This window comes from Heloderma suspectum, chromosome 3 (assembly GCF_057233095.1).
Source record: "Heloderma suspectum isolate Gila_16-S chromosome 3, 16-S_ref, whole genome shotgun sequence".
Taxonomy (NCBI): domain Eukaryota; kingdom Metazoa; phylum Chordata; class Lepidosauria; order Squamata; family Helodermatidae; genus Heloderma; species Heloderma suspectum.
This window is the reverse complement of record NC_139460.1, coordinates 207,113,248-207,128,791: the sequence shown is the minus strand read 5'-3', so window position 1 is coordinate 207,128,791 and position 15,544 is coordinate 207,113,248. Positions and strand designations below refer to the sequence as shown.

Below are 15,544 nucleotides of genomic sequence, written 5' to 3'. Positions count from 1 at the left end.
TTCAGAAGTTTCGGATCACATCCCCATCATCCCCTGCCACTAGCCAGGCTGGCTGAGACTGATGGGAGTTGTAGTCCAACACATCAGGAAGGTGCCATGTTGGGGAAGGCTTTACTAAGTGCTGAATGCAGCTCAAGTCCTATGCTCCTTTAATAAGTTTAATAAACAATGACATGGCTGAAAGAGAATTCATCATCTGAAAACTGGGTTGACGGCTCCAGTTTCATAAGGAAAGCCACACAATTTAGCAGAGTTCTCAAATCAAAGCAGAGGACAGCAGTTCACAAGAACAGCCATTCTCCTACAGTGGCAAGAGAAAGCCCACACATGAAAGAAGATTTGACCAGTGGAGGCTGGTGGTTTCTATTTCAGTGGGGCTGTAAATCTGCTCTGGCTTTCAGTCAGAATGAGCAAGAACTCTAAAGAAGCTATCTATGGTGCTGAGCCCTATCCCCAAAATGGGCCCAGCACCTTGGATAGCTCCTTAGAGTTTTGACTGGTTCTGTTGGAAACCCACAGCAGATTGCATGCCCCACTAAAACTGGAGCCACCAGCCTCCCCTGGATTTGACTTCTGCCTGTGTCCCAAATGATTCATTAACAGAATGAATCAGTCAAAGTGCATGTCTAGAGCTAGAATAGGCCAAATGGTTACAGTGCTCAGTCTGCCTTTGTGTGAGGTCTGGCGTAGCAACAGTGGTAATATTTCTTGCCCTCCTCTTACTTCATTGGTTTTCCGCTAGCTCAGCCATCCCACCTGGCGCCCTGGTGATACATTTGTAATCCAACACATCTGGAGGACACCGAGCTGGGGAAAGTGGAGCGAGTGGGTCATATGCCAAAGCTAGGTTGCACCCTACATGGGATGTGGGGAGGGAATTGCACTGCCACCAGCTGCTTTTGTAAACAATAAAAAAGGGTTTGGGGGCCACGGGACAGAGAGGGGAGTAGTTCACACATGCTTCCACATCTCTCGTTTTCTCACAGCACTTGATAATGCACAACTAAATGGGTGAGCTGACTCCGCTGAAATACTCCCTTGTATTCCTGAGGCAAGATGATACAATAATAATCTTAAAATCTATCTATCTATCTATCTATCTATCTATCTATCTATCTATCTGATGGCTAATTCAGCAAAGCCACTGTAGACACACATGCGATGCATGCCCCTGCTAGATGTAAGTGGTGAATGTCCACCTGCTGTGGAATTAATTGTTGTGAACTGCCCAGAGAGCTTTGGCTATTGGGTGGTTCAGAAATGTAAGAAATACATACATACATACGTACGTACATACATGTATGTGTGAACAAAGCCCAGAGAGAAGGACAGAAACAGAGAGAGAAAGGAGGAGGATAAAAAGATACCCTAAAATATTAAACTAGGCCCTGTGTTGCAGGTTAAGATTTTTCCAGGTTGGAAAAAAAGATTCACGAGCACTGATCTAAGCAAGCTAGACTCTCAACTTTCATTTTTATTAAAGTTTTTCTCGTTCAGGCTTTAGGGGAAAACTTAACATATGTGGCCAATTAACTGTCTTTCCTCGAGCCTCAGTGAAATGCGTACGGTCCTTGCCAGTGATGCATATGTCATGCCATTGGCTGACACGTTGCTTCTCTGACTTCACTCCCCAAAAATGAAAATAGTGTCTTAGTACTTGGGTGTATCTTTGGAAACTGGCCCTATGCTGCTTTATAAAACTTGCAAGACACCATAATTTTTTGTCCGATACAACAGGCAGATCTTTTCACCCACTTCTGAGTCCCTGAAATATGATCCTATGAAGAATTTCAGCCTAGGCGAGGACTGGCCCTGCCCCAAAGGCTTCACCCATCCATGAGCCCACACATTTGTAGGTCTTCTGCAGCCCTTCACAGGACCCAAAGGGGAAAATCCTGCAGGGATGAGGAAATGGCACATTGTTTCTGCAGAGAGAACAGGGGTGCCCCTTAGGTATGAGAGGCAAGCCTATATTCCATTCAGTGTTTCTGTATTCTATGGGTAGTGTCTAATGTTTGTCCTACGTAGAGTAGACCCATTGCAATAAATGGACCTAAGTTTGTCATGACTATCTTAAGTCCAATTCATCTCAGTGTGTCTACTCAACATAGGCCTAACATTGGATACTACTCTATATCACTGTCAGATTCACTGATTTTATACACAGAGTTACTATACTTATGGGCCAGGCCAATTTATTAAGTCTGCGTTTCAAGGGCACAAATCCCCCCTGCCCTTTTTTTTGAAAGTTTACTGTAGAGTAGCCACTTCCGAATCACCCAAAAATGAGGAAACACATCACCCCAAAAAGGAGGACAAAAGAGGACACAGATTTGCATGAAATGTTATATTCTTTTATATAGAAAGATGGACATTTAGAAATAATTATTATAAATTAAATAGACATACATTGTACCTCATCATAATGTGGAAGACTGTGACTAGGTAGCCTGTGTGCCTTGGTCAGTCTGCTGTCCAGATGCTATTGAGGGGCAATTTCAAGGCCTTTGGGCTCTCCCTTCTGATGGTTGTTGTTGTTCAGTTGTTAAGTCGTGTCCGGCTCTTTGTGACCCCATGGACCATAGCACGCCAGGCCTTCCTGTCCTCCACTCTCTCCCGGAGTGTGCTCAAGTTCATATTCATTGCATCGGTGATGCTATCTAGCCATCTCATCCTCTGCCATCCCCTTCTCCTTTTGCCTTCAATCTTTCCCAGCATCAGGGTCTTTTCCAGTGAGTTTTCTCTTCGCATTAGGTGGCCAAAATATTTGAGCTTCAGCTTCAGTATCTGTCCTTCAATGAGCGGTCAGGGTTGATTTCCTTTAGGATTGACTGATTTGACCTCTTTGCAGTCCAGGGGACTCGTAAGAGTCTTCTCCAAAACCACAGTTCAAAAGCATCAATTCTTCAGCGCTCAGCCTTCCTTATAGTCCAGCTCTCACAGCTCCCTTCTGATGGTGCTTTATGTTTAAACCAGACTTGGACTGGACTTCAAACAGAGGAGACCTTCAAAATAGAGGACAGTCCTCTGGCATCGCTTCAAATAGAGGACTGTCCTCTGTAAAAGAGGACATTTGGCCACCCTATTTTGCTGCCTGGGGCACAGGACAAGATGGCTCTCCCTAGAGCTGTCTGTCCCTTGGAAATCTGGCCCTTTTTTGGCTCAATAGACCTCCGCTTCACACCTGACCTGGCTTGCATTTGCAAGCTGAGCTGCGGGTTTTCCCCAAGCTCCAGGACTTGTCTTGTATTTTTGGTTTTGCTGGTGATCACAAGACATTTGTGCAAATTTCAGCTGCAATTTGTGCAAATTTGTGCGAGATGTGCATGTTGCAGGCATACTTTGTGCAAACGGCAGCCAAAATTTGTTAAAATATGCATAATTTGTGCACATTGTGGCCCTACTTTGCACAATTTGCACAAATTGTGGCTGTACTTTGCTCAATTTGTGCAAATTACAGAAATTTGCACAAATTACAGTTGTAATTTGGCAAATTAAAAACCATGGGAAATCCACTAAATGGCCCGACTCACTGCAGAGAGTTGGGCCAGTTAGCAGAAAATAGATCAAAGTCTGGGGGGACGAGCTGACCAAAACTCATCGAGCTCCACCACCCCCAAATGGATTCCTCCAACATCTCTAGCTCTTCCCCATTCCATGTACAGAAAATGTCTGACCAGACAGTTTTACTTCAACACAGATGATGGGACAGCGCCCTTTACTACATCTGAGGGCAGCAAGCCAGCTTAGGGCATGCATGACAGGCTGCATAACAGATACATTTCTGTCCTCAGGATCTCACCCCTGCTCACCCACTCCACTACTCTGCCTGACTATTCTGCTTGCTGCTCTCTCCAACAAATGCTGTAATGCAGCAGTGGCAGCTCGTCTAGCATGTGGCATGTGAACTGAGCAATGTATGTACACCCACGATGCTCACTGGAGTGCGTCGCCTGGCTTCCTGCCTTTCTGTCTGCCAGTGATGTAGTGGTCAGTTTTGACGTGCAGGCACTCATCATGACAATCCTCATAGCCATGTGCCCAAGGAGTGTCTAAAATTGCAGGCAGCTGCATTGATCCATTATCAACAATCCAGTTCTAGGTTGTTTCATCGGCTAGGAGCAGGTCTTTGGCAAAGTCAGTGGGTCTTAATTGCCCATTCAAGGCCAGGCCACCCCAAAATACTTTACATTACAACAAGGAACAATATATTGTTGCTGGGAAAAGTCATTTTACCACAGCTACTGTGAGGATTGCAGCTAAGCTCAGAGGGAACAGGGAATTCTGAGGGTGGTGGCAAATGAATTGGGTTTCTATACAACCCAATAGCTGAAGTTCTCTGGGTGGTTCAGACACAGATGATGTCAGCATCCCTGCAAAGAAAAAGGTGTCAGTGCTGCGTCCCTGTTGGCTCTGGCTCCACTACACCACTGTTCTCTGCTCGGTTGGTCAGGGACCTTCCCAGTGTTTCTGCGACGTCTTGGGAGAAGGTGACTAGGTAAGACAGACAGCCAACCTATGCCAGCAGCAAGCAAGCATTCCTGCTGCTGGGTGCTGGCTCAGGACTCAGGAAGAACAGCCTAGGGGCTGCTGCCACCGCTCCCCAATGTCTAATGCCTGAGGTGGCTGCCTTACTCTGCTTAATGGTAGGGCCGGTCCTGTAAGCCCTGCTGCCCGTTGCTTCTGATCATCCTACTTAGAACATTGGGGTGTAAACTAGTTCAGGCCTTCTATTCCCTTCTTGTCCCATCACACTAACTTCTCACTAACTTCAGTCAATTTATACAGCCAGTGGCCAAGGTTCTTGGGCCGATGCCAACAAGGTTCTCCACATTGGGCCAGATTTCTTATACACAATCATTAAAGATACAGCCCCGTTCTTTGCATTGGGTGAGCCTAATTCTACAAATGAAGCAGGGTCGGCCCAAGACATTTTGCTGTCTGACGTGGACAAAATGGCGCCCACCTCCCCGTGTCATGTGCAGAAGCGAACTGGATTGGCAGTTGAATTTCTGTTCAGCACCCGCAATGGGATAGCATCCTCCACTGCACCTGAGGGTAGCAGGCTACCTTGGACTGTGTGGGGCAGGCTGTGTGGTGCACCCAGTTCAGCAACACCTTGCTGTTCTTCCCTACCCTTCAGGATGTTCTGCCCAAAGTGGCTGCCTCATTCTGCTAATGGTAGGGCCACCCCTGAAGCTGAGGCCAATCTAGAAGTGACCCAAAAGATCTGTAATTAGGACCTCCCATGCTTAGTTAATATTTTAATATTTTTTTCTACTCAGCAGTTCCATGTGGCTGCCTTGAATATTAGGGAAGTGATGCTCCAGGAGTGGGTGTTTGAACCTTGCCTCACTCGACTTTTTCCCACTCTAAATCCTCCTTCTGAAGCTGCTATCAGCACCATGGTGGGCGGGTGGAAAGGAAGCAGGGCAATGATGTGACCCTGGAATGAACCCTAGAACGTTTCCCAGAGTCCTCTGCAATATGCAAAGATCCCATGGCAGATCTCAGGAGTTCCTCAGCTGACAAGGTGGTGTGGAAAGTGTTTCCTGTGATAAAAATTGTGAAAAATTGTGCACTGGTGTACTAGTGTACAAAGCCCTAAACAACTTGGGACCAGGATACTTGAGAGATGCCTTTTCCATTAGCCTGGTCACTGAGCATCAGAGGGCATGTTCCTTGTGGTTCCATATGGACCCGTGGCCCAGTTGGAGCCCACCAGGAAAAGAGCCTTCAGTGTGGTGGCCCTCTTCCTGTGGAATTCCCTGCCTTTGGAGGTCAGGCAGGCACCAATGTTGTATTGTTTTTGACACCTCCTGAAAACATTGTTATTTCAGGATGCCTTCCTTGAATGACCGGCCATGGTTGATTAAATTTGGTTTTATCAGAACTCTTGTTTCTTTTCTTTTTAATTTTTTTTTAACATGGTGTTTTTATTCTTATCCTGTCTGCTGTTCACTGCTCCGAGGTCTTTGGATGTGGAGTGGTATACAAATACTGTAAATAAAATAAAATAAAATAAAAAAACACTGGAGCAAAATTAAAAAATGTGGCTTTTTCATCCCAGGAGACATACATCCTTTCAAGTGCTTTGGCCAATCCTCAAGGTCACATTTGATCCACTCGTTATCTGAATTCACTTTCTCTCACTGGCCTTGATACTATAATTTCAGTGTGATATCAAATTGCCTGCCCATCCTTAGCCAGTCTGAATGTGTCTTTCAATACATTGCTTTAGGCCTTCTATTTGACCATGTTATCATCATCATCATCGTCGTTGTTGTTGTGGTTACTATTATTTTGATCGTGTTGTTTGGCAAATGCTCGGGAGGTCTTGGCTTCATATCTGGAATGACTTACTTGCATCATCGAAGTTCAAGCCAAAAGCTGAAATCCAGTACACAGTTGAAAAACAAACTTAAATCCCTGTATTTTCAGTAAAACCTGTGTGACTATTGGATTGTGGTCAGTGTAGACAAACTCCATTGCAGCTGTACAGTTCAACATATACACACACATGCATGCACACACACACATGCACACGCACACACATCTGTCTGTCTGTCTATCTGTCTGTCTCTCTATCTATCATGCCTTTTAATCATACCCTGACATACATATCCACACACCCACACACCACCTCCTGAGTCGTCACATGCTTAGTCACACTCTAGTCTGACTAAGATATGGAACTCAGGGTGGAGCTATGAGGGGAGGAACAGGCCTGATACCCAGAGCCAGGGTGCACAGTCCATGATCCATGGACCACACGTGGCTCTCCTCTGCTCCCTCTGTGGCCTGCCAGCCTGCAGATGCTCCACCCACTTTTCCCCACTGATCAGCTGGTCTGTAGGGGGAAAAGTTCTGTTCTTGTGCTTCTATTAGCAGTGCTAGTAGAACAGCAGTCTTGATCAGCGAGAGGCTGACTCCCCGCTCTCCCAGTGACCCCAAAGCTGTCCAGATAGCTGCTTTCCTGCTGCTAGTGGCAGTGAGAAATTAGCAGTCCCGAAACAGCCCGCTCCTTGTGTGTGTGTGCACGTGTGCATGTGTGCACACATATGTGGCCCCCAGGCAACACTAGATTGGCTCTTGGAACCAGAAATGCTGTGCATTCCTCCCCAAAGCTAACCATCTAAATTATGTGGGATAAAATAAACAGAAAAGGGGCACAACGTATTATGTGTCTGAGAGGGTTGGATAAACCAGGGTAAAGAGAGTTGGATAAAGCAGTTGGGTAAACCAGGATAAACCAGGGTAGCCTCCAACCCAACAGTATTTCTGAGTGCAGCGTTTTAATCTTCTCCCATGTTAAGTGAATGGCTGCATTAGGTAGGAATCAAACTGGGCCCCACCATGATGCTGGTTGACCAAGCTGCCACTGAGAGCGACCCAACGGGGCAGTTGGTGTGTCTGTGAGTGTGTGTGCAAAGTCTTTGTGTACTCTGTGCTCCTGCAACCTATGAACCCTCTCTCCACCTCCCACCAAAAGGCAACCACAATGCCTTCTCTCTCTCTCTCTCTCTCTCTGTGTATGTGTTAGTTATGTCTTTATTTCTCATCACTTCCTTAATGGAATGGCTAGAGAGGGATTGTGATGTATTCATTTTTAATGACAGAGCCTGGGAAGAAGGCATGTAGTGGGGCTGACAAGAATGTTTTCTCAAGGCGCCTTCTTAGAAGAGAGGGTTCAAGCCAAAGTCAGTTGGCTAAAGGCAGCTTCATTAGATCATCAGCAGCAGCAGGCCAGCTGGAACAATTTTCCATATGCTGAAGTCCTAGTGGGAATATAGCCATCCCAGTGCAGTGTCTCTAGCTGAGCTTGCAAAACGTGTCTTCCCTGCCACAACTGTTTCTCAGTTTGTACACCTGCTTTATATTTTCACCAGTTGGATACAGGCACAGTTGATTGCCTCCTTATTGAAAGACTGCTGAAAAAAATATTAGTATGTTGAGAGAGATAATAAGTGGTCAATGTCTTTTCTTTCTCCTCCTCTCCGCCCCCTTTTTTAAATTAAGAAAAGGAACGTTAGGATAATTCTGAAGTTAAAAGCGCAAGAGGTTTCCAAACTTCGCTTATCAGGTGCCACTTTAGCAGGTAACTGAAGTTGCAATCTGAAGATCTGCACTATGCCTTTAAATGCCCAAGCGATGCAAGGGAGCAGACACTTGTCAGGCCTGTTTCACCCCTCCCCGTTTGTCTAGCCCCCTCCCCACTGGCACACCTGCAGTCTTGCTTATGCAAGCAGACACTGGAGAGGGGCAGCGTACCGGACTTATTCTGTTGGCAGTTGAGTTTGACTGCCCCAAACGAATTTTCTGTGTGTGCTAAGTTGAAGATATTTTGCATATGCTGATTTGGTACTACTTGTTGTGCTTCTGACCTTCAGCTGAAAAGCTTCAGCAAGAGCTGGTGGCTGAGGGCAAGGACTATGGGAGGCCTGTAGCGAGCCTAAAGATTTGGGGGGAGGTGCCAAAAAAGTAGGGGGACGGTTTTCCTGGTCTGCAGTCCTTGTAAAAGACAAAACCATTAACTGTTTCTATCCATCCCTTATTTTTGCAGCCATACGGCAATTTATGTATATTCAAACATTTTCACTAAGCAACTTCAACAATTGTTATGGTTCTTGCCACCTATTAACAAAAAAGGTAAAAAATCAAGAATAACACCCCAGTAGAAAATCAAGAATAAGCTACAGCAGGAATATTTTTATCACAGAATCACAGAGTTGGAAGGGGCCATTTAGGCCATCGAGTCCAACCCCCTGCTCATTCCAGGAAAGCATCCCTGACAGATGGCTGCCCAGTCTTTGCTTGAATACCTCCAGCGACAGAGAGCCCACCGCTTTCCTAGGCAGTTTGTTCCATTGTCTGACTGCTCTGACCATTAGGAAGTTTGCCCTGATGTACAACCCAAACCTGCCTTCCTGTAACTTAAGCCTGTTATTTCATATCCTACAGTCTTGGATGGAAGATAACAGGTTGTGTCCCTCTTCTGTGTGACAACCCATTAGGTACTTGAAAAGTGCTATCATATCCCTCTCCGCCCCTTAATCTTCTCTTCTCAAGGCTAAATATACCCTTCAAGTTCCTTCAGTCTTTCCTTGCAGGACTTAGTTTCCAGTCCCCTGATTATCTTTGTTGCCCTTCTCTGAACTCATTCCAATTTATCTGAACCCTTAAAGTGTGGTGTCCAGAACTGGACGTGGTATTTGAAGTGAGACCTGACCAGCGCAGAGTAGAGTAGAATATCACTTCCTGTGATTTTGGAACTGTACTTCTATGCAACCTAAAATTGCATTTGCCTTTTTTACAGCCTGCTGACTCGTATCACACTGCTGACTCATATTCAGCCTTTGAACACCAAGATCCTTTTTACACGTACTACTGCCAGCTTACACTTGTGCATTTTATTTCCTTTTTCCTAAATGAAGAACTTTGCACTTGTCAGTTACATTTCATTATGTTATTTTCTGCTCAGTCTTCTAAGATCATTTTTAATGTTGTTTCTGTCTTCTAAGATATTAGCTGTCCCACCCAATTTTGTGTCATCTGCAAATTTGAAAAGCATCCCCCCCACACACCTCTTGAACTTCTCTTCCTGTTAGGTTTTTCTGCCATGGAATCGTACTTATCAGTGCTCTGAGTTTATCAGTTTTCCTGAAGGCTAAGGTAGTTTACGAAAACATTTTCGTGGTGCTTTATGGTCAGCAGATTCACATGCTTTCTTGGCCGCTTCAAAATTCTTGCTGAAAGCAGTATCATTTTGCATAACTTGCAACTGCCTCCCAATACAGTCTACAGGTTTTAATGCTGCCTCGATATCCAGATTTTTCTTCTTCTTAGTGATGTTACAGGTTTAAGATATCCCAGCACTTTGGGCATAATTTCATCAAGAAAAGGAAAAGAAAGACTATGGATCTGACTGAGCAATCCAATAGCTTCCGTTTTTAGATGACACATTTTTTCACAAGGAGAAGATGCACCGATTAATTTGGGTGTAGAAAGAATGAATTCTTTATCTGAATGTATAACTGTAACTGAATCCAAGTGTTCAGTCTATTGATGACCTAACAGGCATTTTCAAGAACTGCCTTTATAATTCTGAGCAGCATGCCCCTTCTTAAAAAGTATGTGCAACTGTTCACATGAGTCCAAATAGTCCTTCATCTCAGATATAGCCTCAATTGCATGTACCATTAGGAATATCTGGGCAGATTCCTCTGTGGCACTGCCCCCCCAAATAATAGTATCTGTACTTTTAAGAAGAAAAAGTCTTTCTTGTTGGTTTTCTAAAATTTCTGTAATAAATCTAATTAGTTGTTTGTAAAAAATTTAGGAGGGGGTAGAGAAAATTGGGGGAGGGAGGCCCCCTCTAGTCACTGCACCTGGGGAAGGGAAGGTGGCCATGACTTAGAGCAGCAGTGCAGCCTCAACCTAATCCAGCCTTCCTGGGGTCCCAGTCCCGCTCTCCAAGTTTCCCTCCCTCTTCCTGTGGTCCCAGCTTCTTTCCCCTAACCACCAATTGGTTTCCCTGCTTTTGTGCAGTTTTTCCCCACAGTAAAAGGTGAAATGCCTCTCCTAAGGCTTAGTTATTAAAGTAAGAGCTTTTAACTAGGAACTGGTGGTATTTTTTTATTTCTGGCCCTGCCCCTTTTCTCTTTGGCCCTGCCCACCACTGGAATGTGCCTCCCCCCCAGTAGCGTCTCCAAAATCAAATCTTGTCTTTGGGCTGAAAGTGGTTCCCTGCCCCTAACTTAGAGTCTTTCTCCATGAGGCATTTATTGTGCGCTCTTGATTCCTCACTCACAATAGTTTGCGGGTGCTTTACCTGATGTCATAATCCTCCAGGGCCTTTCCTGTTGCTTGCAACCATTTTAGCTTTTTTTTTTCCTAACGAGGAAAGTCTGCTATACCTGTGAATGGTGGCATGAAACCCTAGTGTATTTGTGCTTTTCCGCTATACCACAGCACTACCTAGCGTTTGTGTAATTCTGCTATATCACAGCACCACCAATGGTTGTAGAAAGGCAGAGAAAGAAAACCCTTGGAAAAAAACATGTATAAAGGAGCCGATCTTAACCCTACAAGGAATGCGGAAGCAGAAACCTTGGTAAATGGGTGGGTTAAAAGCTTCACATAAAAAAGCCCTTAGAGACTGGAATTAGCTGACTTGTGGGTATAGGAGATAGTCATTAATTTGTAAACTGCGTTTCCTTCTAAGCGCCAAACCAGCCCGCACAGTAAATATAAATCAATCTTGCAAAAAGCATATGGTTGGATCCAGACTTAGTCATAGTTGAAGACGTTGTGACTAATGTATGCCCCATTGATTTCAATGGGTCTATTCTAAGTGTGACCAAGGCTGGTCCCTCCCAACCCATAGAATACAAGCAATGCCATCAAGTTTAAAGTAAAAATTGCATAAAACAGGTAACACCAAAATCAAACCACATCCAAGTAAAAACAAAAAAACTAAATCGTAAACGTATACTAATAACATGTTTTTATGAGCATTGCTTGTTAGGCTGAATGCAGCTTGGCTTCTTATGGGAACTAATTTTTGAGCTTCCATAGCAGAGAACATCCTGTTCCATGCTCTAGCAGGTTTTACTTTATGGATAGATAAAGCTCAGAAGCAGGGCCGCTCCTATAAACCATAATGCGTGGGAAGTTTCATATGAGAGAGGGACATGGCCAGTGGTGTAGTGGAGCAGGCTTTGCAGGGACACAGCACTGGCATTTTTTGATTAGCAGGGATGCTGATGTCAACTGCCACCCCCCCCCCTCAGAATTCCCTGTTTCCTCTGAGCTTAGCTGGAATCCTCACAGCAGTTGGGCGTCTGTGTGGGAGAATAAATTTTCTCAGGAACAATGTATAGTTGTGAGATATCCCTGTTGTAATGCAAAGTATTGGGGGGGGGGTCTTGATTGGGCAATTAAGACCCATTAGTTTTACAAAAGGCCTGCTCCCAGCGGAGAGGAAAACTAGGACTGGCTTGTTGATATGGATCAACGCAGCTGCCTCCATTTTAGGACTTTCCTTGGGGTGTGGCTAAGGGGACTGTCATGATAAGTACCATTACACCACGGGGCATGGCATCATACAGATTATTACTGAGTCTTATCCTCATTGAACATGGGGGAGTGCTACTACCACCCCAGGTGTTTCCACGCTACTCTGTGAGACCATAAGCTCTAGGAATTTGATTTCTCTAAAACAAATAAAAATGCCTGTTTCTCAGGATGCCTAATGTTTGTTTGTTTGTTTATTTATTAAATTTCTTAACCAAGAAATAAAAAAATTCTTGGTTAAGATACCAAATTGACAAAATGTCAAGGAGCATGGCATATTCAGTGTGGTAAATCATACTTTCCTCTGATAGTAGCTTTGTAGAATATAGTTTATTTCAAAGGGCTTGCCATACATAATCCAGCTTCCCTCAAAGAAAATGTCGTTAGAAATGTCTTAATTGAGGCTGGATCTACACAAGAGGTGATGTGTGGAGAAATAATCATTATTTGGTTTAGTCATGTGGTGGCACTATCCTTAGCTATTTTAATTTGGATTGAGCTGAGCTTTCACTTTTGATCTTTGGTTCTCATTTTGGAGAAAACAATATGGCTGCCTTCTTGCTAAGTATTCAGTCTAAGAGTCTTCCATGACAGCATGGAAATGAGGTAGTGGAATTCTTGAGGAGGAGAATGGGCGCTACCATTTCAGACTTCAAGAGCAGCTGTCACATTTTTGTTAAAACTCTCAGTAGAAAAGTAACACTGCAGGGAGAGGGATGGACCACAGTCTTTGTGCATGAAATGCTAAATTACTTTTTGTAGGGAGTTTTGTTTTCGTTTTTTACCTGGAGGAGCATTCAAAAACGGTATCCTCCAACAGCAGTTTGAAGTGGGTTCAGCCAGCCCATTTTGCCACCTCAGGAGTCTACCAAGTCATTTTTATTCCATGTGTAGTCTGGCGCTAAGAAGCCTTGAATATTTACAACAAATAGGGGTGGGACAAGGATTCTCCAAACATTTGATTAAGAGTGTATGTGTGTGTGAGAGAGAGAGAGAATGAGAGAGAGAGAATTTGATGTCTTTCAGGAGGGGTCTATGTTGAACTCTGCCTACCATTAGGTAACCAGGACAGCTTCTTCAATTTTTTTTTAAATTTCAAAAAGAACTTTATATTACTAGCTCCTGTAGCTGCAGCAACACAGCTCTGCTCTCTATGGGCCAGCCAAACTTCCTTTAACCGATCTGGATGCAGTATCATTCCAGGGCATTATGAGAAAGAAGCATGGCAACTGCAACAAAACACTGCCATGTTTTTGCGGCAACCACGATGGTTTTTCTGCAAGCTACCCCAGGAATTATGCTGTGTCAGAGTCATTTGGGATAAAGGAAATTATGGCCAGCCCACCAAAAGCAGGGTTGTGTTGCCACTGATGTGGCAGAGAAAAGGTTTTTTAAACGTATATCTATAGCTATATTAAAGATGAAGTCCCAACCACTGCTGCAAAAGGTAAGGGGCAAATTTTGGCACAAGCCCCCTCCAACGAGAATAGGGCCATGATATTTGGGGGCTGTTTCATTATAGCCCTAGATTAAGCATAATCAAATATATAGCTAGAGATGTGAAGGCCTGAAAACAACAACAGAAAACCCAATTTTTCCCCAGAGGATTTTGGAGACTTAAAAAAATTCCCCACACAAATTTTCCTCGTTTTTCTCCCAAGCCTATATATAGCATATGAGGGGGGTAATTACGATGTATTTGCATTGGTCAAAATGGAAATTGAATCCCCCTGTTTCTTTATATTCCGCTAGCAAATGCACCTGGCTTTGCATGAGTTGGAATAGCCCTTTGTTTCATACAGCAAAGCCTTCAAGCAAACCTACACAGCTGTCAGAGGTGGACACATATTGTCTGTTCCACCTGAGAGGTGCTACGCCTGCTGGCACCCCTAGGCACAGCCCCTGCTATGCTGCACCCCTATAGCTCCCTGAGGGAGGGATCTGGCGATTCCATTCCCCTGAGGTGGGGGGCTGCCCCACCGCAGGTGGGGGCAGCATTATAACTCTAACCTTCAGACTCCTCTCCACTCCTTGCCCTCAAACCATGTCAACACCAAAGGATGTGCTTGTTAGGGACGTCTGCCCCCTAATGACTGGAGGTGGTACTGCAGACTTCAAACACAACAGGCACATTTAAAGGCACAATCCTAGGCGTGTTTAGACAGAAAAAAGTCCTACAACTCCCAGCATTCCCCAGCTAGCCATGGTAGCTGGGGAATGCTGGGAGTTGTAGGACTTTTTTCTGTCTAAACATGCCTAGGATTGCGCACTAAATTAATTAAATTTAGGTTGTGCCCTGGGTACTCATAAGCTCCCAAACCTGGGGGCTTATGAGTACCCTATGCAGAGAGGGAGGCACTTTGCACCACCAATGCTGCATTTTATTTTGCCTGTCTAGCGGAGGCTTTGGGGAGGGGGAAGGAAGGAGGCTGGTGCAGTGACAGGAAAGGGGCCTCCTCCCTTCCCTGCCTGCAGGAGTTCCTCTTTCCCCCCATCTCTGCACTCTATTTACTGAGCGCAGAGGCAGCCAGCACGGTTCTTTCCGTGCTGGCTATGGGGGGCAGGGGAGTGAGGTTTGCTGGCTCTGAGCTCTGAGCCCTGTCTTCAAGCGCAGAGCCAGGAAAATGAAAAATCCTATGTTCCCAAGACGCTGTCTAGGGGACATAGGATTGCTCTCTTAATTATTGCATTTGAAAAATCTCTGAGGTGCACATCCCTAGCATATTCTTACTAGGCATGCCAAGTTTCAGATGTATAGGTTTCATTGTCCTCTTTTATTAGTATAGATATGGTATTCACTATTATTCAATTTATTTCTTCAGTGTTTTGACAAAGGAAACTGATGGGCTATGCAACTGTTGCTATGAGTGGTAAACCCAGTTTCTTTTTATTCCTTCCCAGGTTTTCACCAGCAATATTTATCTATCTGATTAGCATAGTACCCTCATTGTGGCTTCTGGAGCTTCATCTTGAGAATCAGGTATTGTTGATTTTTACGACATATGATGGATATAGATGGATACAGATGGGGCTGGTGTGACCAAGTGCCAAAGCGAGTCAAGCTGCTTCAGGCAGCAAATTTGGGGTGCCATTAAAGGATAGCAAATTTGCCAGTTATTTAATTAAGTATTGTATTTTTTTTAATTCAGAGGGAAGAATTTGGATTTTCTTTCTGAGGTATGAAAACATTTTGGGTCAACGAGCCCTAGACTCAGGACACTTGTATTTATTGACTCGCCTTTAAGAAACCGAGAACAAAGTAGGCAAATAATAAATCTTATAAAATAGAATTCTGGCCAAATGCATGATGTGGAATAAAAGAAATTATGCAAAGATGCTCAATTTGCATGATCCATACAGGTTGCAAAGCCCAGAGACTTGGTTATAGAAAGGAGCTATAAGTGGATCAAATGGCAAATTAGAAATATTTCTGAAGTTTTTATTATCTTCCAAGTGATATCGACAGTAT

General features: G+C 44.4%; 1 protein-coding gene across 1 annotated transcript in view; it reads left to right on the top strand.

Annotated features, from left to right (window-relative positions):
* Positions 1–15,544, top strand: part of TMEM26 (transmembrane protein 26) — a 38,776-nt gene that overhangs the window by 1,659 nt on the left and 21,573 nt on the right. Inside the window, exon 2 of the mRNA XM_084845362.1 lies at positions 14,977–15,055. Within this exon, the coding sequence (XP_084701488.1) occupies positions 14,977–15,055 (79 nt within the window). The remainder of the gene's footprint in view (positions 1–14,976; positions 15,056–15,544) is intronic.